Below are 21,888 nucleotides of genomic sequence, written 5' to 3'. Positions count from 1 at the left end.
CATTGTATTCTTGGTCAGGTTTCTTGGTGTTGTAGGATGTATTGTATTCTTGGTCAGGTTTCTTGGTGTTGCAGAATGTATTGTATTCTTGGTCAGGTTTCTTGGTGTTGTAGGATGTATTGTATTCTTGGTCGGTTTTCTTGTTGTTGCAGGATGTATTGTATTCTTGGTCAGGTTTCTTGGTGTTGTAGGATGTATTGTATTCTTGGTCGGTTTTCTTGTTGTTGCAGGATGTATTGTATTCTTGGTCAGGTTTCTTGGTGTTGCAAGATGTATTGTATTCTTGGTCAGGTTTCTTGGTGTTGCAGGATGTATTGTATTCTTGGTCAGGTTTCTTGGTGTTGTAGGATGTATTGTATTCTTGGTCAGGTTTCTTGGTGTTGTAGGATGTATTGTATTCTTGGTCGGTTTTCTTGTTGTTGCAGGATGTATTGTCAAGAGTTTATTGCGCGTATTGCTGGTCATGTGTGACACAATTCCTTTCTATTGTGCATTTAGTTCAGAATTAACTCTTTTATAAAATAAAGATATTTTGCTATTCATGCGAAATCTTTATTGAAATTCTATTCAGTAATATTTTAAATTACTTTTTCACTATTTAGGAGTCCAAATTTCATCTATTTTTCTTTAGAGCAAATAACAAATGGTATTTCATCATGTTCCTCAAGTGGTAAGAGTTCCCATATTAGAAAATCTTATATTAAATTCATAAAAATTCCTAATTTTGTTTCACATTTCTAGTTACGTAACAGACCTGTCTATCTTTGGAGTCAGTAATGTTTTACCATTTCATACCACGTGTCATTCCCTAGAGTACCATTCCATTGTTTAACGGTGGTGCATGAGAAGACACAAGAATATGGATACAACTTAAACAAAGAATCTCATTCACAAGAGAATGAAGTGTTCTGGAATGGTCTATTCCCATTCTCAGTATAAAAACCCATTCCATTTTCAAAGTCCAAAAATTAATACAAATCTCATTTTCCAATTACCACTTCAGGATGTTTCTAAAACATTAATTCGTTATTGTACAGTATAGGATTTGCGACGGAAAATAAATTGCGCAAGCTAGGGCACGTGCCTCCTCAAATAGTAGCGAATTTCACTAAAGTAGTCATCTACGTCTTTGGCCCTACTTCAGTGTTAAGAAATGTCTCAAAAATGACCCGCATTCAATAGAAAAAATTAATGCAGCTAAAAGATACGACAATACATCAGGATGGTATAAAATGAGGGAATCTTCTGCCAGTCATGTCACTGCCAGCAGAGACCTTTTACGTGTCGCTTGGGCAATTCATTACAGATACTGTGCAATCCTTTTTTTAAAAAGTTACAACCATATTGTGTATTGCTAAATTGGAAGAAAAGAAATACTATTGAAGGGAATGACACGTTAACTGAAAATAGTAGTACTCAAATTAAAACGAAAGCTCTATCGGAATCCTTTTTCCATAAACAGCAAAGACGCCAATACCCTTGCAAAACCTATGCAATCCTATCTTATCTTGCATTGAATTGGTGCAAAATGCAAATTTTGAAGTATTTTCTAAAGAACCTTGTTGTCGCCATTCACCACCGCAAGTACAGCAATGGCGCAGCTCAAAATGAGGTTGAACTGAAAGCATGTGAAGGCGCCTCTGACAGTCCATCTTTGGCCCCGCAGCACAGTTCCAACCAGAATTTGAATTAGTTAGGGTCGGTTGCTAGATAAGAATCTCTTCAGATATTCCAATATAGAAATATTACCGGGTATAATTCTACTTCATTGGGAATGAAAGAAAAGGACGGCCCATTGCAGTTTTCACACGACTTTGCTCTGTCTTATATCAGTTCTATATAAACCTCTTTGTTTAAATATTTGTGTGTCAGTATATCTTAGTCCTCATGTGGCCAAGAAGCAGCATCGTGGGATTCAGTCCACAATATATATTCCAGTGGCCGGATCTGTCCATTTCAGTTGAGAACCAATATTTATATATTCTGCCAAATCCCAAGAGGTGGGTGCTATCTTTGGTCCTCTGTTCGTGACACTAACAGATCTACTACTTGGTTATTCTTGAGGAACGTTACGGCGTATTCGTGGGACACGTTCCTTAGACTTATACTATTCACCTGAGATAAATAAGAGCGCATTGAATTAGGTCTGTAGGAATAATAACATTTCAAGCCTGGCATCGAAATCTCGCGGGAAGGAATATCGAGGTCCCGCGAATTCATTGGGTCATTTGAATCCGGAAAGACGTGATATCGAGATCCCGAAAGTTGGGACAACAGGGATCCCGAGGGATGACAGAAGGGGAGACTGAGATCGGTAAAGATTTTGTATCAAAATCCCGAGAGAACGTCGAGAGATGTCATGATAAAAGCGTACGTGTTGGTACTGTGCCCATGAAGGAAAAAACAAGCGAATTAGTCCAGATCCTCAGGGAAAACCCAAGAGAAGGATATCAAAGACAAACAACATGGTTGGAGTCTTACCTCTAATATTTTATCTCCTGGTTTTAAGGCAAAAGCTGCAGGTCCCTCTGGTTGAACTTTAGTAACGTATATGCACTACAACAACACAAGGCCACCATTTAAAAAACGAAAAATTAATGCAAACGTCTAGGCATGCTGTTGGATGTATTCATAAGGAAGTGGGGCATAACACATAAAAGAATTGTTTGTGGAAGGGAGGGGGATGATTGGCTGAGGTAACTGTAGTGTATTCCCCTCTCACCTCTGGGGTCTCGGGTTAGATTCCTGGACTCATCTTCACATGTGAGTAGAATTTGTTAGGTCTCTCCCTTGATTCTAAGGCTTTTCTCTAAAAAATCTGACATGATAAATTCCAAATCAATCTGTGCCCAGAGGATGTTTCAGGGTTTAATCTATGAGTTAGCCATGCCCTGACTTAGATCAGCCCAGAGGTTGTTACAGGGTTCTATCTGTGAGTTAGCCATGTCCCGACTTTGATGTGCCCAGAGGTTGTTTCAGCATTTAAGAAAATTTAGTAGTTTGACCACACCCACCCTGGAGAACCCCCTGTAAAATACCATCATCAAACACGCAGGAATATTCTATGATGAGATCAAAATACCGTGGGATCTTGAGGATCAAAAGGGTTCGTAGTTTGACCACACCCATCCTGGAGAGCCCCCTGTAAAATACCATCATCAAACAAGCAGGAATATTCTATAATAAGATCAAAATACCGTGGGATCTTGAGGATCAAAAGGGTTCGTTGTTGAGGCTTTTCCTCCAGCGATGCTAAAACCAAGATTAGGATTCTTGTGTATTCGAATAGAAAACTGTAGAAACGAAAAATAAATCCGTCATACACTGAATCGAAATATGGCGATCAATTTGAATACTTGTTCTGTAATGGTTAGCGACTGACATGCCTCTCTCATACATGTGGAAACGCTTATATGTTTCCACGTCAACACGAGGCTAGTCAGTCGCTAGTTAATACAGAACAGTTATTCAAATAAGTCGCCATTTTACGATTCGGTGTATACTTTGACAAACTGAAACGACATGCTACTGTTTCGGGGGGTAGGGGGTTGGGGGTGGCGTATCCAGGAGGTACTGAGGTGCCTATAGGTTCCCCTTACCATTAACTGTTTTTTTTGGGTGGGGGGGGGGGGGGGGAGGGATTGAGTTTAGAGGAAAGTGCCGCCCCTCCCCCTCCCCCATTGGAAATCGTGGTACACCCCTGTCTCTCCTTCGGAGGTTGGACTTTCCATGCGCCAATTTTTTCGTCTCAGTCTGAAATTTTGGGGATTTCTTTCGAATTTTTCAAGGTCGTTTATTTTTTCAATTGTTATTACAAATAACCATAATAGCATCATATCGACGAGACATCGAAAATTTAGAGTTCAAAGTTCATTCAGCTGGCGATAAAAATATTTACGACAACAGTCGCGGCTTCTTCAGGACGCTGTGTGTTTCTGAGGTCTGCTGTCCGGCTGTTTTGGCTTAAAATCGAGCAGAATCGTACCCAGTTTTAAGATATACTTAATGCCCAATAAAAGACAAATAAAAATGTTCAAAATATCAGGACAAAGACAAGAAAAAATTGTCGCGCTAAAGAGCAGAAATTACTGACTTTAAACTGATCAACTGAAGGTTTTATGTGTTTTAGCAACCACATCCTGAGTGAAAAACAAGCACGAAGTAGCACCATACCTCTGTATTACTGCGCCAGTTTTGAGTATTGCTCATTTCCACCTCTTAATGAAGTTATGACTCGATAATTATAGCGAAGGACCCTACTTTAAAGCCAGGATTTATCGTATACTGGGGAACAGTTATAACTTAGTTATAAGACAAGAGCCAAGGGTGTCAATCGAATTACGCATCTCTCAAATCTGAAGTATTCATGCATATAAGCCCAGGTCAAGACGTTGGCTGTAAGAGGATCTGGATGGGATGATTCTCAACTTCCTAAGGGTGGGACCATTAGATTTTTGAGGGGGAGTGGGGGTTGGGCAAAAACCAAAAAAAATTCGAGCAGCAGCTTTAAAGAGTGGGAAAAAAAATCGTGCATAAAAAAGTGACAGAAAAACATTCCAAATTATGCCCAAAAAATGTCTCGCTTCGCTGCAAAGGCACGGTTACCTTTCAAGATGGCGCAGGGAACTGTGAAAGGGAATATTGTTTAGTCACAATACCGTACCTTGTTTTCATGCCGAGAGGGGACTGGTACGGATTCTTCTCTTACTCTAAGGTTTTCAGCGGAATCTCTTGTTCCCAATCCTACGCCTCCTCTATCTAAAGAACCAGAATCTACGAAGCGATTTCCTTCTCTTCGCTGCATCTGGAGTTGCCGTACCTGTTCTTCATAACGCGCAGCATCCGGGACATTAGCAGGATATACGTCATTTTGCGGAAGTCGTTGATTGGTTTCCGGCCTGGACAACGACACAGGTTGTCGACCAGCGGTTATAAAACCGGAAGTTTGAGAACCAGAAGTGGGGACGGTACTATAGTCGGGCCTCGCAGGGGGTTGTGGGTAACCTGTAGAGGCCTGGTTCCACAGGCGTGGATCAATTGTGGAGTATCCTGGCGGAGGTGAAAATCGTGGGTCCACTTCCGGTACAGTGTCGATTGGTCTAGTAGCGGAGGGACGTAATTGGTCGACGTAAATATGACTGACAAGTTCCCCGGATGGTTGACCAATAGCTTCATGATACGAAGGGGGTCTAAGGACTGGTTGGTTAGTGTTATCGTTGTAAAGAACACTAGGCTCTTCAGAATGGAACGAGTGAACGTCATCATAACTTGCACTTGATCCTTGGGATCCCTGTGGACGTTCGTTGATTCGTATCCATTCTCCTGTGGCGGGTGGGTTGCGCATTGATGACGTAGAACTAGGAGCTTCTTCTCGAAATGAATGCTGGGACGGTAGACTTGAGCTGTAGCTTGACGTTGATCGAGGTTGGTTGGGGTAAATCGGTGGGGGGATGGACGGGGGCTGTTGTTGCCTCTGAAACAAACGTACCGGGAATGGAAATTAATCAATGAAAACATTACGAAGATGTAAGCATACCGAACATCGATAATAGACCTCCTTGGCTCGGGCGTAAAGTTTTCCCATTTCAGACCACGTGTCATTCCCTTGAGAATAAGATTCTTTGTTTGAGTTGTATCCATATTCATGCGTCTTCTCATGTGCAACCAAGCATATGCGTTAAACAAATAAATGATACTATAGGTAATGACACGTGGTCTGAAATGGGAAAACATTACGCCCGAGTATATTGTAGGAGTGTACAAATTAAATTAACATAAAAAAAATACCGCAAAGCTTTTGCCAATTATTTCACATCAATTTACTAGTAATTTTCTTTACCTAGCAAAAAACACTAGCGGAGTAAAAAGAGTCCTTCGAGATCGTTTGTAGGTGTGTACAAGTTACAAATTAACACTACAAAACACCGCAAAGTTTGTCAATTATTTCTCATTAATTTGCTAAAATTGTAAATTTCTTTAAATGTCAAAAACGCTAACGAAATTTTCCTACCGTATCGACAAAGGATCGATACCTGTCGATCATGATATCCCTTACATGACGCACACATGCCCCGTATATTTTCACCAGTGTTAAAAGACTTCACTCTCCTAATCATTAATAACCAAGGTTCGATCCCTGAAATATCATATGTAAAAATTCAAACAAACCACAAACTTACGTAAAATTTCAAACAAACCACATACTTACTGGCTGCATTCGTCCTTCATACATAGGTATTCCACGTTGATCTCCTTCCTCATAGTTACGATGCGACGGCTCAACACGATGATTTGCACTCGATAATTCTCCGTTCTGAGTTGGCCTTGACTGAGCAATGACAGCTATATTCCGTTGGTCACCCTGTGGCAGTTCCCTATGGTCTGCTGGAGTCTGGGAGCCTCGGTGATCCGAATGAATGGAATGAACGGAACCAGTTTCGCTGGACTCTTGGAGCTGTTGGAGTATGAGAACGGTAGCTTTTAGTAATTTAGTAGAGACGGGGGGGGGGGGGGGGGGGGGGGGGCGGGGTACACGTATGGAATGTTTACCACTAGAGTGCAGACAACATATCAGTATCAGCGAAAATACTTTGTAAGAAATTGCACAAATTTGCACGAATTAGTACGTTCAGTAGACCTTAGTAGACCATAGTTAACTCGCAAAACTTTGCACTAACTAGTACAATTTTGCTATTTAACTATTTATGGCATGCACTCTAGTTCGTTTATAATTATTAACTAATATACACGCAGCCCGCATAGTGGACGCGTAAATAGCTGATGAAGCCAAAGGCCGAATGTCATTCCCTACAGTATTATATCTTTGTTTAAAGTGCCTCCTAATAAAGACATCGGCCCCTCCTTTGGCCGCTCCGATCACAGGCAGCCCAACAAAAGCGGAGCGGTCAAAGAGTGGCCAGCGTCTGGATCATAACAGTTGCGCATGAGAAGACACATGAAAATGGATACGACTCAAACAAAGAATCTTATTCTCAAGAGAATAACACGTGGTCTCAAATCGGAAAACATTACGTCCAAGGTAAAGAGGTCAAGAGTTCTCTACTAGTGGGACTTCAATAATTAAAAGAGTCCCCTAGTTTGTCTGACAATTATGTTTGAGGCATCTATAATACTATTTTTATCATTCAATCATTACCTCATCTTCATACCAAGGAACCTCTCTCTCTACCTCTAGTCTAATATCCATTACTCTTCTTGCATCCTGCTCTGGCATTCTCTGCGCTGGCTGCCCTCGTACACCTCGTGGGTCTTCAACCCCTCTTTGTTCTTGTACCCCTCTAAGTCCCTGTGACGCTAAACTCTCGGCATGTTCTCGTTCTCGTTCCTCTGGTTCCTGTATAAAAGGTGGTGCTGGTGGCAAGACATGTGTCCTTGGGATCTCGTGGTTTGTCACTTCCCTAGGGGGTGGGGGTCGGTAAGGGGCTTGATCAGTTTCACGTGGGGGATGTTGAAAGTTTGGCTGAGAGTGGACTGGTTGTTGTGCAGGATGCGGTAGTTTCCTGTCAGTTGGTGGTGGTTCTGCATGTGAGGAGGTGGTTGGCATTTTACTGCGCTGCTCCCTAGAAAATAATGATACATGTTTATACAGGAATTATGATGAAGTACACACGCATCACTCACAAGGGTGTGAGAGTTCTTTCTCTTACAGCGCTTCTCAATCACACGCGCGAATTCGTGAAAACCTTTTTCGAGACAATAGAGTTTTGGTGGACGCCAATCAAAGTGTTTACCAGCATTGTCGGAAAACACCAAGCTTTTAAGGGCAGGTGCCTTTGGAATGTCATGGAAACGCATTGATTGACGTCCACCAAAACCGCATTTCACCAGTTAGATTGAGAAGCGTTGTAAATCCCTTGCACAGGCTCGATTTGTGCAACTTTATTTTTATTGACTTGTGCTACTTAGCAAGAGGAGAGAGAAGGAAGTGCGTGGCTGACTCAAAGTGAGGAGTAAACTTTTATAACAAACACTGTTATTTTTAGCAAAGATAGCATAGTGATTATTATGATGGTGGTGGGCTAATAACCTCTTCCACCACCCTCTTTAACATCCAGTGTGCTTTGACTCATAGTGCACCTAACCCCCGATAAATTACTTTCAGTATCGATTCTACATAAAGTGAATAGTTGAATGGTGAAATATTTCCTTAACATTCAAATGAAGAATAAATATTTCACCACTTTAACTACTCACTTCATGTAGAATCAATCAATACTGAAAGTATTGTATCAGGGGTTAGCGGGTGCACTTAAAAATAAACATGCACAATGCTCAAGCAACGTGGTGGTCTTTTATCTACCTTTGTTCGTGTTGATGACATTGATGTCTGGACATGATTGGTGATGACTGGTTGGCATCCTGCTGTTGATGTTGTTGTTGTCTTCTACTGGCCAGGTATTGTGCTGCTCTATCTCGCACGTCTTTGGGATATGGAGAACTAAACCGTGCTAGCCGCGCCTGCGATGCATTAACAAAGAATATTTTCCTCTCAATTCTAAACCTGGAAATTTTTCTCCGGCTGTAACAAGTTTGTTGTTATTTCATGACTGTGATCAGGGAAAATGTAAAGAAATTTAAACATTTCCGCGCTATTTTCGCTTTTTTAATAAAACAGCCTAAAAACATGGTCAGTGTTGACACCGTTTTCCCGCGCATATTTTTGTCAGCGACACGCTTTCCCGCGCTTTCCCCCCCGCCACTGAAACTAACAAAGCTGACAATCTTTGTCATTCCAATTAGTTTTACCGCGCTTTTCTATAACCGACGCGTTTTCCCGCGCTTTCACCCCAGCCATTAAGATGGTAACAGAATTATTTAAAGTAGTTTTCTCGAACTTTTCTATCATAGACACGCCAATGAAACGCTAAATACCATCCCTGACATTCAAAGTATTTTCTACGCGCTTTTCCAATTTCATCTTCAATGGCCATGATCACAGTTCTTTCTCATCAAGAAGACGTTACTCACCAAATAATCATTCTCATCAATGTCGAACACGATAGATGATCGCTGTGGTGGCGGACCCGTATCTAGGTTGACTGCCAGTAGATTATCGTTCTCTTGATCTTCATGAATTTCGACAGAATCTGAGAGAAAAAAAAATTATTTCATACTATGTAATTGGTAACTGTTTGGTTTCTCATTTTGTATAATCTTTCTATTTCTTTTGCCTTGGAGTTTGGTGTGGGCGCGCAGCATAATTGGTGCCAAAGTTCTTGCCAAAACCACAGGAATCCCAATAATAATAGCTATGGAGAAAAATATTTAGTCCTAAAAGGCTTTTTAGTTATATAGAATTTCTCAAGCACAAATGAATTCACATGTAGTTCATCCGAGCAATGAACAAGAAATCCTTGAAACTATACAGATGAGAAGAGACAGAGCCGTAACAGCGCAATTATCCCAACTGTGCTTCTTGACACGGAAGGCATTTGACTCAAACGTTCCCCTATCCTTGACTGATATTTACTTTGTTTTACTTACTCATTGATACATTATCATCCTCTTCTTCATCCTCAGAGAACGGTTCTTGTGGGAACATATAACACGTTAAAACATGTGTCCCTAGTGTCGTGTTGAACTCAGACTGCAGAGGAACCATTGCCTTTGACTATTCATAAAAAGGCAAAAACAACTGTGACTATTTTGGGATACAAACTTAGAAATATTTTCTCGGAAGGAGAGAGAATCTCATCCAGTTCATAAGACAGCAAAAGGAGAACTTTGAATTAAAGAAACATAATCTTTTTTGGGTGTTGGGAGGAATAACATTTCTGCAGGTAACAATCTAAGTGACCTCCACCTAAGACATTCACCTGCCTCCCACTGTTTGGCTGTACTCTCTTTTCAACTTTTCAAAGAGGCTAAGGCTTAAGTCAAACGTTGATCTTCACATGAACCAAACCTAATTGAAACAATGGATAACAAGGCGGTCTTCTTTCAAGTTATTAGGTTCGACTCAATGAAATTCCACGTTTGACATGAGCCTCACCATATCATTTTCTGGGTCCATATCACCCACCTTATTTTTACAAAACAATAATTTAACCCTCCCCCCATATAAGGAAGAATGGTCAGTTATGTCTGGTCTAGAGTCTAGTAAAGCTACTGAGCAACCAACCTGATTTTCAGACAACCATAATGCCTTAAGGTTAGCCAGCTTATAGAAGGTGTAAGGAAGGTACTTCAGTCTGAAAAATCACAATATATCAAAAAAATATAAAAATAAATAAAAATGAAAAATAAATAACTTTATTTAAGTGTTGATGTATTTAGTTTACACAACTAATTGGGGACACTGAAATGAAACTGAAATGAAGAAATAATCAAAGAAATATAAAGTGTTTTACAAATATATATGTTCAAGCTAATTCTCAGCGATGTGGTTGGGAAGTGAATTCTTGAGGAAAATATTTTGACATAATCATTCATGATAGTGCATCAAAATCCTACTTTTTTACTAAAATGATTTTTACTAAACATTTTGATGTTATTGAGTTCATAGGAGCGAGAGAAGTTTTCTATAGCTGGCATCACCTGTTGCATGCCAAGTTGATAACTTGTAGGCTAGGCATTCTACCAATATCATCAGGAACATAAACAAGTCTGTTGTCTCTCAAGGAGAGAATTGTCATAGATGTACAGCTACCCAACTGTAAAGATGATAAAAGACTGTTAGGGAGAAAAAGATTGGGGGGGGGGGGGGGGGGTGGGAAGGGGATTTAATCAGATCAGATTCCTAACCAGGGCCCAGTTGAAGGGTGGATAGCACTATCTGATGGACAAATCTTATCCAGTGGATAAAAACAATGACTTATGCACTGGATAAGAATTTATCTGGGCCTGGTTGTATGAAGCCTGGATAGTGCTATCTAATGGATAAATCTTATCCAGTGGATAAATTTATTGGATAACATCATCCACTTATCCACTGGAAAAGGATTTATCTGGGCCTGGTTGTACGAAGCCTGGATAGCGCTATCCAATGGGTAAATCTTATCCAGTGGATTAATTTATTGGATAACAGCATCAACTTATCCACTGGATAAGGATTTATCTGCAGGATCGATAGCACTATCCACCCTTTGTAGAACTGGGCCCAGACAGCACTATCTACCCCTTCAGATGGATGGTGAACAGAAATAAGAAATGAAATTAACAGAAAAATGAAAGGAAATGGGTGGTATAAATGAACAGAAGAACAGAGAAATGAATGAAAAGTATAGAGATGGAAGAGTACAGTACAAAGATCTAATGATTAAAAGGGAATTGAATTGAAAGGAAAAATAGGCAAAAGAAACTCAAGGAAGTAAAGCAGGAAGCATCAACAACATGGATAAAACAAAGGATGAATGAATAGACAAGGAAATAAGTACTATAGAAATAGCAGAAAATATGTAAGAAATAGAAAGTTATAGGAAATTATGGGAAGAAATAGAAGTGATTAAAAAATGACAATTTGTTTTCACTTACTTCTGATGGAATTGATTCCAAAAAATTTTCATCTGCATTCAGCACTCTTAATTTTCTTAGATACCCTATTGTTGGTGGAAGATCCTGAAAATAGACAAGGAATGTTGTTGCAGCATAATAACATAAAAAAAGGCAAAATACCCATATTTAACATTGGTAGTTCCTTCAGTTGAAATTCAACTGCTATCAATGGAAGCCGCCAGTGTGCACTTTACCCCCTCTCTCCATTGATGCTCTGTTTTAAGAGTATTTAAAGCTGAAGCTACAGGGATTAGAGAGAGTCGAATCAGACGTGGAGATCCTAAGGATTGAACCGTGGACCTCAAGCTCTGAAGGTCGCGCACTAATCAACTGAGCTATGGCTGCACCTGTAACATAACATTACTAGTTCTGAATTCTGACCTCTATTAACTGCTAACTAGAAATCTATAAGGCAATCCAACAAAGCAAAGTGACAAAACCTATTGTTTAAATAGTTGGCACATATATGATTCCACAATTCCAATAATTTCAAACATTATGTCCACCTATACTGATGGTTATCTCTTATTTATAAACTTATCAGTTGACTACTAAAATATACTCACCACAAGTTCATTGCATGTCAGTACCAGTTCTTCTAAGTTTTTTAATCTGCAAAGAAAGAATGAGTAAAGTAAGGTAAGTTAGTCTGTAATCAATGAATACAGACATAATTTGGAACTCGAAAATGGTCTATTGTGGTTGGAGCAACATTGAAAAAGGGTTAGGGGTTGTGGCACACCTTCAAACAACTTTTGGTGACATTCCCGTAAAGGAATGTTCCTTAAGTTGGGAGGTCGAGGGGATGGTTGGTGTGAGATTTTTGGAACTAAAGATTAAGCTTATTAAATACATTTCTATATCATGATTAGGTTGCTATCAAACTTACTTTCCAATAGAATTTGGTAGGTCACCTAAATGATTCTCATCAAGCTTAATAGTCTGCAGTTTACCAAGACCACCTATTTGTTCTGGCAATTCAATAAGTAGGTTATTGGAGAGGTACAGGTCAGTTAATGATTGAAGTGACTCTATTTCTGGTGGAAGCCACTCCAGCCTGTTCTTGGATACATCAAGAAACATCAGCTGTCTTAGAAGTCCTATTTCCTGTAGATAAAAGCAAAAAATAGTTGTTATGGTAATAATTGTCATTACCATTGTAATTATACAGCTTCTCATTATTCCCATATAGGTAACTGTCCAATTATTTTCTTAATTGGACAGGTCTCGTTGATATGGGATTAATTAGGCAGCTATATAATTAATAGGTAATGGGATTTCATGCTCCCCAATCAAGAAACAATTAGACTCAAAAAATTCCTCTGACTGCCAAATTGGACTCGGCCTACGGCCTCATCCAATTTTGTCAGTCCTCGGAATTTTCCTCGTCCAATTATTTCTTAATTGGACAACATGGAGTCCTATTACATATACTAAACCTTTATTCTATTTCCTTAATTACATACAGTCCCCTTATTTTGGAAGGTACCAAATGATAATAATCTCATTCAATAGGCAGGTACCTAGTTGTTTATTGTCCTAAAATGTCTTAATAATTCTATTAAACCAGTTACTAGATTCCTTATAGGGTATGCAAATGCCTTTTTTGGTATGAAATACCTTATATAGCAGATATGTTTCTAACTATTAGGCATAATAGTCCTTATATGGTAGTTGCAATATTTGGTATGCAGTTTAAATATTTTGCATAATTATAATTTCTTATTAGTATGCTTTAGTGTCCATATGTACTATATAGTTTCTTTATTTGGTACTTACGGGTCTGAGTTCTTTAATACAGTTAGAGTCCATCCAAAGCTCTTTGAGGCTCCGCAGACAGCCCACAACAACTGGCTAAAGATTAGAAACATAAAAGAATCTAATTTATTCCATCACGGCCTGGTTGTGCGAGAAGATGGATAGCACTATTCGACGATAAGTCTTTTTAGTGGATAAATCTATTGGATAACAGCATCATCTTATCCACAGGATAAGGATTTATCTATTGGATAGCCCTGTCTACCTTTTGTAAAAACGGGCCCAGAGGTCTAGGTGAAGCTAGCTTACAGTCATGCAACACTTAAATGTTAATGGGTATCAATCAAATTTTTGAAAAGGGAGGGACACTTTGCATAAATACAATAGCTTGTTATTCTTCACTGCACCTGAAAACTATTGTTTTATGCAAAGTATTGCTCACACTTGATGCAAAGTATTGCTCACACTTGATGCAAATGAAACAAATCAAAATGCTTTATGTGTCATAAGAAACCAGTGAATAAATCATGTTCGATCAGTCAAGGGTAGAACGTGTGATTCATTTTATTCAACATGCACACATAAATAAAATATCAAAAAGAAAAGGAAAGAAAGCAAATATCATGCACAGAATAAAACTCTGATGCCAACTATTGGACTAATCACGGAAGACTGATAGGTTCCTTCTCCGCCAATCAGAATACTGGAAACCAACAAGGGAATTGTATGGAAAGTATTATCTCAGTTGAGCCAATCACAGCTATGGGTTTCTGCTCAACCAATCAGAATGCTCAGACAAAGCACCAAGAAACTACGGTCATATATTCTTTTTTCAGTCACATACAAACTTATTCCAATCAAGTTAACCACCTGAATAGCTACCAAAAGCTGAGACAAGGCTGTATTTAACCAGGAATATGGGTGAATACATTCTGATGTTTTGAACACTTGAAATTTGAAATATTGATGGATTTGAGCTAGAACTTTTTACTAGTTATGGTTTCACCCTGTGAGCAACCTTAAGCTACAGTTTGATATGTAGATATTTCCTATGATCCTTCAACAGCGGTCTCAGATTTAAAGTTTTTTAAAGACTAACTTGATTGAAATAAGTATATTTAAACATCGTTCACAAGTTAGTGATCAAGGCAGATGGAACTTACCACTTCAACGAATTCATTGCTGGCTATGTCAAGTCTTTCCAGCTTAGACAAATGGGACATTGATCTGTAAACAGAATGAGGAAATCATTAGTCACAACTTAGTGAAGCTGTTGAGGGATTTTTCTGTGAACATCAAAAAAAATCTTACTTTGGAAGGACTCTTAAATGATTATCTCGTAATTCCAGAATTTTTAAGTTTTCAAGTCTGAAAGAAAGAAAATCACAAACGCATATATTATACTTTTGAAAAATTTAATAAAAGCAGCTCAGAACATCAGTGAAGAAATAGAAAACCACTCACATGCCGTATGATATTTTATTATTATTATGCAATGTCAGTATGTATGGGTTGGCAGAGTGAGAGAGAAGCATGGCATGACAAAAAAGAAACTATGGTTTTCATGAACTTCAATCATTTATGAAACATGATGTTTTGACTGTAGCTGTGGCAGTCTTCTTAAGAATGATCTTGACAAAGAGAAACTGTAAGCTGTAGCAGACTGCTTCCTAATACCTCTTGACTTGTCTTGCCATTCTCCATGTGCTTACAGTGCAATTATTTTAACCGGGGCCACATAGAGAGCGAAGAACCAATCAATCCTTTATAAATTATTATATAGTTTACATAGAATGCACAGCATGATTGGTCAAGAACTGTGCTTTATTAGTTAACAGAGCACACTGAAATTATTATATAGTTTACATAGGATGCACAGCATGATTGGTCAAGAACTGTGCTTTATTAGTTAACAGAGTACACTGCTGATGCCAACCTTGTGTGCACCTCCAACTTTGCAAAGAAACAACGAATGTAAAAAAACATCATTGAAAATCACAACAGATTTTTTACTTTGTAAGTAATAAAACAGCTTTTTTTCGGTGGTCTGTTGTTGCTCTGATGTTGCTTCTTGTGTGCTTTATTACTGAACAGAGCACAGAAAAAGCTGTTTTGTTTGTCACTTTCTGATTTGTTGAGAGCGCATGCTGCATTCCTAACATAAATAATGGTTATTGTAACATTTGTATTTGATAAAAGAAATTTAAAAAATTCATAAATAACATTACTTGGGGATTGACAGAACACTTGACAAGTGTTTAGAAGCACTCCGCGCGTCATGCTTCTTCTAACACTTCTCTAGTGTTCTGCCAACCCTTGGATGCTTTACAACTGCACACAGCATGAGTGTGCATTTTCTATTTCTTCAATATACCTTCCAAAGCTTGCTGGCAAGAAGTCAATAAAAGCATCATTGAGATAAAGGCTTGTTAGGCTTGTCAGGTAACCAAGGCTTTCAGGAAGTCTATGAAAATACAGAAAAAAACAATTGTAGATCATTTATACCAGTCCCTTTTAGATTAATATAAATTACTTTGCTGTGCATTAATAATAATTAAACACCTGCGGCAGCCATACATGGTTCTCCAGGGTCTATGTTCAAAGCATATGGTTTGACACCAACGGAACCCCAAGAGCAGATCCATGTAGGTGGATTGGGTGACTGGTGAACCGTTATTGAGTTAAAAAATGATAAAAATAAAGAATAAGGTACTGTAAAACCTAAAAAGGATGCAATGTAATGCCTTTCTAGGTAACAATGACCCCTGGACCCTCAAACTTGATTCATCCTGTGCCGATAGCACAGACCTTATTTCCTGTGTCCTTTGCTTCCTTATAATAACATTATTCTGACTACTTGTACTTAATGTACTCTACTACTAGTAACAGCAAAGTAGAATTCTTATCAACCAGAATGCAAACACATATTTGTGAAACAGTAACATAATTAGCACTCATTTGTATTAACTAGCACTGATGAACCAATAGAAAAACAATAGACATACTAGTTCATACTATATAGGATAGTGCTGAATAAACTTAGTACTGTTTCACAGATGAATACTCCATCAAAGTGTTGTTGAATTCTAAAATACTCTAAATCTACTGTTCTTTCTCTTCTGAAGAGGTCATTCTCTTGAGTATTTTTTTTTCTGGCCAGAAAACAGTGATAAAAAACAATGATGAAACTTAAATGAATGAATCTTATTTTCAAGGGAATGATACATGGTCTGATATTGGAAAGCATAATGGATTGCATCTCATAGACCAGATATTCAGCAACAACCAACGATTCAAATGAGATGTAATAATATAACCTCTGCTTGGACTCTACAAGACAGCACATATGATATAAGTGATCCATCTATTTTTTTTAAACCTAATTATAAAAAATGTTGATCCTATAAATAGATAATGCGCGCTTTAGATATAAAACAAACTTATAGCTGAACTATTATGATATTCCAGGAATTCTACTTCATCATAAGCAATCACTTTACTAATCTCATTTCATACAAATATTTTTTAAAGCGTAATTTGGAGCTTTCTATTACTACTTTGGATCAAAATTGTTTAATTCAAAGATTCAAACTTTAAAACCCTGAATAATTGAAAAGACAAAACAATCGCTGGTAAGAAACAAATTCCAATTTTAATTTTTGAAAAAGCAAACCAATTTCCGCTAGCTAATTGTATAATTTCAGACGATAATAATTATCGTAAACAAAATAAATTCAAACAAAGACAATTCTACTAAATAAACTCAAGGCATTTTCACTAAAAATACCATAAAAATGCTGCTTTGTTATTAAATATTAAGAGCATTATTTCCTGGAAGGATTTTTCATTTTCTAGAAGTTTTTGAGTCATATAAGAATTAATGAAAACAAAGCGTCTGTTTATAACTTGTTATGCTTAATATTGACATTGGTTTTCGCACTAATATTTGAATCCAATCACAGGAAATTCCAAATACTTGGTAAATCAGGATAATAAAAAAGAATGTCTTGAGATATACTGTAGAAAATACATACAGAGAATATTAAAAACGGCGTGTGAACATTAAACTTATAAAACTGAAAGACCACTAAAAATTGCTATATTGTAATACACAAATTTAAAGCTTTATTGCTTTTAATTAGGAAAATGAATGATATGGAATTATACCCGTCCTTGATACCTGTTATATTTAAATAAAAAAGATAAGGAAAAAAAATGGAATGCTTTATTTATGACAACAGAAAAAAAATACTACTCATATTCACAAGCTTACTCACTTGCCAATCGGGTTAACGCTAGCCTCTATTTCCTCTAGATTTTTACAGTTCTTGATATTTTCTGGTAGGTCTATTATTCCTGCGTAAAGAATGAGATAAATAGAGTATTTGAATAGAGAAGAGCGTACAAATGATGCTTTTTTGGGACAGTTGACGTGACAATGTCAGAGCAGGAGAACCTTACCATTTTTACTGACGTTTATTTCGCGAAGATTTGTTAAATTCGCAATGGCAGAAGGGATGATCGTAAGTTCATTATCACTTAAGCTGAGGATTCTTAGGTGCTGTAAATTAAATAAAGCCTGTAAAGAGAACAAATAGCAGACAATTACAAACCAGCTGAGTTGAAGAACCAAACATACAACGATACTCCAAGATGACAGCGAACGATCGATAACATCTTTGCACAGTTGTCTCTCCAGTTTGGCGATAAAATCCATTAAACTTACCCTTGGAAGGTCTCTGAGCTGGTTGGCATCTAAATAAACCTCTTCTAAGTTCTTCCCCTCTCTACTTTTGAAGATTTCTGAAGGGACGTTGGTCAAACTGCAGTGACTTAGTTCGAGGACTGCCATAGTGATGGCCGACTGGTCAAGCAGATCAGCGGTAAAACAACTCGACGTGAACCATCGCGGCATTCTCTTACAAAACTGTCAGTCAAAAATCCTAAAGCAATATCTCATCCATGGGATTGGCGCTTCCTGAGCTGACCCGAACAGCTTAACCCGTGTCACAAACGCTAAAATACACGGTAAAACATACTTATCAAAGCTGCAATTCTTCAGAACACATTCTAGAACTTCCAACTTGTTTCTAACGACGCTTCCGAAAATTCCGACGAAAGAATTTTACCCTTAAGAATTTTAAAAATCCTTGGAATTGTGGTTCAAATTTCACATGAAGGATATTTTTTAGTCCATATATCTGTGTGCTTTTTACAAATGATTGAATTTATCCAGAATTGAATAAAACCCGTCTGAAATCTTTGCACAATTAAAATACACTAAATTGGGTTCTATTGTCTATCACTGTCAATCAGCCAATGAGCGTGGAGATACGAAGGTACATACGTGCAGACAAGTGACGTAATTTCATTTATTTTTATTTTGGGCAGTAAATGAAGTAATAAAAGAATAGAATTATGGGAAATCACACACACACACACACACACACACAAAACCGTTTATACTGATAACGTCGTGATTTTACTAACACCAGGAAAAACCCGTTGTTTTTAAAGATTTTGATCAATTTCCATTTTACATGTAAATCGTCCTATAAAATAACTGACGCTTTAATTGTTTATTTATTAAAATCTATCCCTGCAACCATGACTCTTGGCTATAAAATATGTACAAGTTTTTGAGCTTGCACAACCCATTTTCTGATCAATAGGTACACAGAGATGTCGTCCATTTTATTTTCAAAACCAATTTTATTACTGGGTTGCCTGGCAGCCCAGTCTAAAGATGCACTGCGTATCTTCGTATAAGACCTCTGGGCACTACTGCGCAATTTCTGCACTTTCTGACAAGTAAATAAACATCCACCAAAGTAAATGATATAATAACAAAGGATGGTAAAAAGATAGGAAAATTAATTGGTGATTCTGACTGAGAACATTGGGATATTTGATTTTGTCATTGCGTCATCGGCGCAAGTTTAAATTAACAAGTGGTGTGACTATAATGCAAGACTGTTTATTTTATAGCCTGAAAAGGGCAAAACCTACGAGTATTTTAATGATTGTGCAGAGAGCGCCTTAAGGGAGAAGATCGCCTAATACGAGTTAAACGAAATCATTCTTTTCGGTGAAACATTCCATTAGCTTTGGGCTAAGATTGCAAACTTCTTCAGCCGTACTAAGCCTCTGTGCGTGATACAGGCAACCCAGTAAAAGTCTATAAGGCGTCTGGTTTTTATAAATTTCATTTCACAAGGCTAATTTTAGCAATTGCTTGATGATTTACGCAAAGGAAAAAATGGGGGTATCCAGGCGTTTGAAAGACAGACTAGAAATGCCTTTGAAATTCATATAGCTTATAGGTAAAAGATTGACTTTCAGGTTATAAAAAAAGAAAAAAAAAATTCAAAACAGTTTTAGTTCACGATATTATTCCGTGTTTAGCAGTTTTTTCTAAACTGCTTAGATCCTTGGATCTACCTTATTGGGCTACCTGTCGTTAGATATTTTCATTATCCTATAAGTTAATGACGTCACAATCACTGCTGTAATTAATTCGCGCTAATTCGACAATTAGATTAAATCAAACCTTGGTCCTAAGGTACGTAGTCAAGAATCACAACCAATTGCTTTGCGCAAGATAGTTTGTTCAAAAACCATGGCATTTTTTGGAATTTCTCGAGTTCGATTGTCAGCGGCTGTTGGTGTTGGTGTCAGCGCAGCCGCACTTGCCGTCATCTTTGCAAGGAGAAGTGAAGTGGACGCGCGCACAGGAATCAAGCTCGCGTACGAGAAGTTTTCATCGATGGCTGATTACCCAGACTTGCGACACCACAACAACGTAATGGCGAAGCATCTTACGCCTCGAGTGTACTCGAAACTGCGGGACAAGTCCACAGCTTCGGGATTCACCCTTGATCAGGCCATCCAAACTGGGGTGGATAACCCGGGCCATCCTTTCATCTCGACCGTGGGTATTGTGGCTGGTGATGAGGAATCCTACGACACATTCGCTGATCTATTTGATCCCATCATCGAGGAGAGACATGGTGGATTTAAGAAGAGCGACAAACACAAGACTGACTTGAACCCAAACAAGATAAAAGGAGGAAAGTTCGACGAAAAGTATGTTCTCTCATCACGTGTACGCACTGGCCGTTCCATCCGTGGGTTCAGTCTTCCACCTCATTGTACACGCGCAGAACGACGAGAGGTAGAGAAGGTTGTCAGTGATGCATTAGACGGGCTTGCAGGTAAATCTTAATCGCAGTCTTAATTTCTTTGAATAATTACAAACGATTTTGAAGAATGAAATTATGAATTTAGTTGGTCTTATATTTCGATCCACGCCTTCGAAAAAGTTGATGCGATGAAAATAATTTTCCATCGATTTTATCAATAGAGGCTTTGGTTGACCCACTTAGGTATTATTTTTGCAAATAATATAAATAAATACATTGATTTTCTTGTTGTCGGTTCTTAGGCGACCTAACCGGCCGTTATTACCCGCTGAACGGTATGACCGAACAAGAACAACAACAACTTATTGACGACCATTTCCTCTTTGACAAACCCGTCTCGCCGCTCCTCACCTGTGCGGGCATGGCGCGGGACTGGCCCGATGCCCGCGGGATCTGGCATAACAATAACAAGAACTTCCTTGTATGGGTGAACGAGGAAGATCACACGAGACTCATTTCTATGCAAAAGGGCGGAGACATGCGCTCGGTGTTCGAGAGGTTCTGCCGCGGTCTGAATGAAGTCGAACGCTTGATCAAGCAAAAGAACTACGAATACATGTGGAACCAACACCTGGGGTATATCCTGACTTGCCCCAGTAACCTCGGTACAGGGCTGAGGGCTGGTGTTCATGTCAAACTACCAAACCTCGCCAAGGTAAATAATTTCAGAAATTAGTATTGAAATTGAGCCGCAATACGTCACAAAGCGTGGACAATCCGCGGAAACTAAATTATCCATGATTTGACATAAATGTTTGCCTCTTTTACGATAAATAAAGACCCCTCATTCATTCAATTATTCATTTATATTTGAAGGAAAAACGTCTGGATATAATTCTGGATAAACTGCGGCTTCAGAAGAGAGGAACAGGAGGAGTAGACACTGCAGCTGTTGGCGGAACCTATGACATCTCAAATTCCGATCGTCTTGGTTTCTCTGAGGTCGAGTTGGTCCAAAAAGTAATCGATGGCGTGTCACTGTTGATCGACATGGAAAAACGATTGGAGAAAGGAAAAAGTATCGAGGATCTTATTCCAAAGTAGATGGAAAGTTCTTCAGCATCTGCCTAGATTCTTAAAAAAACACTACTTTTTTAATTCAACGCTTCAAAAGTGTTATGTTTTACCCTATAGTTTTTGACTGGATATATTTGAAATTCGGAAATATTTCACTTGTATAAATGGAAAGCATCATTTGTCTCTGTCGACAATAAAGATAACCCGAGAAGCAATGAAAGAATTGTGTCAAATGTTATATTTCTTAGAGGGGATGGTGTTAGGATGGAAGTCGTTGGCCATTGGCTGCTTGAGTGAAAGCAATAAGGGATGTATTAGATGGCAACGTTCTTGTCAGCCATATATATCAACACAGGAATCCCAATTATGTTCTGAATCGCCTGCGGAGTTGGCTAGT

At 38.4% G+C, this 21,888-nt stretch overlaps 2 protein-coding genes across 2 annotated transcripts; one reads left to right on the top strand and one right to left on the bottom strand.

The window, feature by feature from the left end:
• Nucleotides 1–530: 530 nt before the first annotated feature.
• On the bottom strand, nucleotides 531–18,607 carry LOC116301273 (uncharacterized). Its single transcript, XM_031710306.2, has 21 exons — nucleotides 17,999–18,607; nucleotides 17,734–17,851; nucleotides 17,550–17,628; nucleotides 15,647–15,736; nucleotides 14,584–14,640; nucleotides 14,436–14,499; nucleotides 13,294–13,368; nucleotides 12,404–12,621; nucleotides 12,081–12,126; nucleotides 11,494–11,577; nucleotides 10,558–10,673; nucleotides 10,142–10,211; nucleotides 9,505–9,631; nucleotides 8,989–9,107; nucleotides 8,321–8,478; nucleotides 7,157–7,580; nucleotides 6,209–6,454; nucleotides 4,664–5,473; nucleotides 3,198–3,293; nucleotides 2,482–2,556; nucleotides 531–2,115 (listed from the first exon to the last, which is right to left on the bottom strand). The coding sequence occupies exons 1-21, from the start codon at nucleotides 18,185–18,187 to the stop codon at nucleotides 2,008–2,010; spliced, it is 3,369 nt and encodes a 1,122-aa protein (XP_031566166.1). The 5' UTR covers nucleotides 18,188–18,607; the 3' UTR covers nucleotides 531–2,007.
• A 1,284-nt stretch (nucleotides 18,608–19,891) lies between these two features.
• On the top strand, nucleotides 19,892–21,595 carry LOC116301274 (creatine kinase B-type-like). Its single transcript, XM_031710307.1, has 3 exons — nucleotides 19,892–20,486; nucleotides 20,717–21,129; nucleotides 21,291–21,595. The coding sequence occupies exons 1-3, from the start codon at nucleotides 19,892–19,894 to the stop codon at nucleotides 21,516–21,518; spliced, it is 1,236 nt and encodes a 411-aa protein (XP_031566167.1). The 3' UTR covers nucleotides 21,519–21,595.
• Nucleotides 21,596–21,888: the final 293 nt, after the last annotated feature.

Source organism: Actinia tenebrosa, unplaced genomic scaffold (assembly GCF_029948245.1).
Source record: "Actinia tenebrosa isolate PJP-AT-01 unplaced genomic scaffold, QUT_ActTen_1.0 PGA_scaffold15__27_contigs__length_11533743, whole genome shotgun sequence".
Classification (NCBI taxonomy): domain Eukaryota; kingdom Metazoa; phylum Cnidaria; class Anthozoa; order Actiniaria; family Actiniidae; genus Actinia; species Actinia tenebrosa.
This window is presented reverse-complemented; position numbering and strand designations above follow the sequence as displayed.

What these genes read in the sequence shown, in the direction of transcription:
- LOC116301273 (XM_031710306.2), bottom strand. Translation starts at nt 18,187, where the DNA reads ATGCCGCGATGGTTCACGTCGAGTTGTTTTACCGCTGATCTGCTTGAC. An exon ending in AATAAACGTCAGTAAAAATG is followed by an intron (nt 17,629 to 17,733) that starts GTAAGGTTCTCC and finishes TTCTTTACGCAG; the next exon opens with GAATAATAGACCTACCAGAA. An exon ending in CATTTAAGAGTCCTTCCAAA is followed by an intron (nt 14,500 to 14,583) that starts GTAAGATTTTTT and finishes TTCTGTTTACAG; the next exon opens with ATCAATGTCCCATTTGTCTA.
- LOC116301274 (XM_031710307.1), top strand. Translation starts at nt 19,892, where the DNA reads ATGGCATTTTTTGGAATTTCTCGAGTTCGATTGTCAGCGGCTGTTGGT. An exon ending in TGCATTAGACGGGCTTGCAG is followed by an intron (nt 20,487 to 20,716) that starts GTAAATCTTAAT and finishes GTCGGTTCTTAG; the next exon opens with GCGACCTAACCGGCCGTTAT. An exon ending in AACTACCAAACCTCGCCAAG is followed by an intron (nt 21,130 to 21,290) that starts GTAAATAATTTC and finishes TTATATTTGAAG; the next exon opens with GAAAAACGTCTGGATATAAT.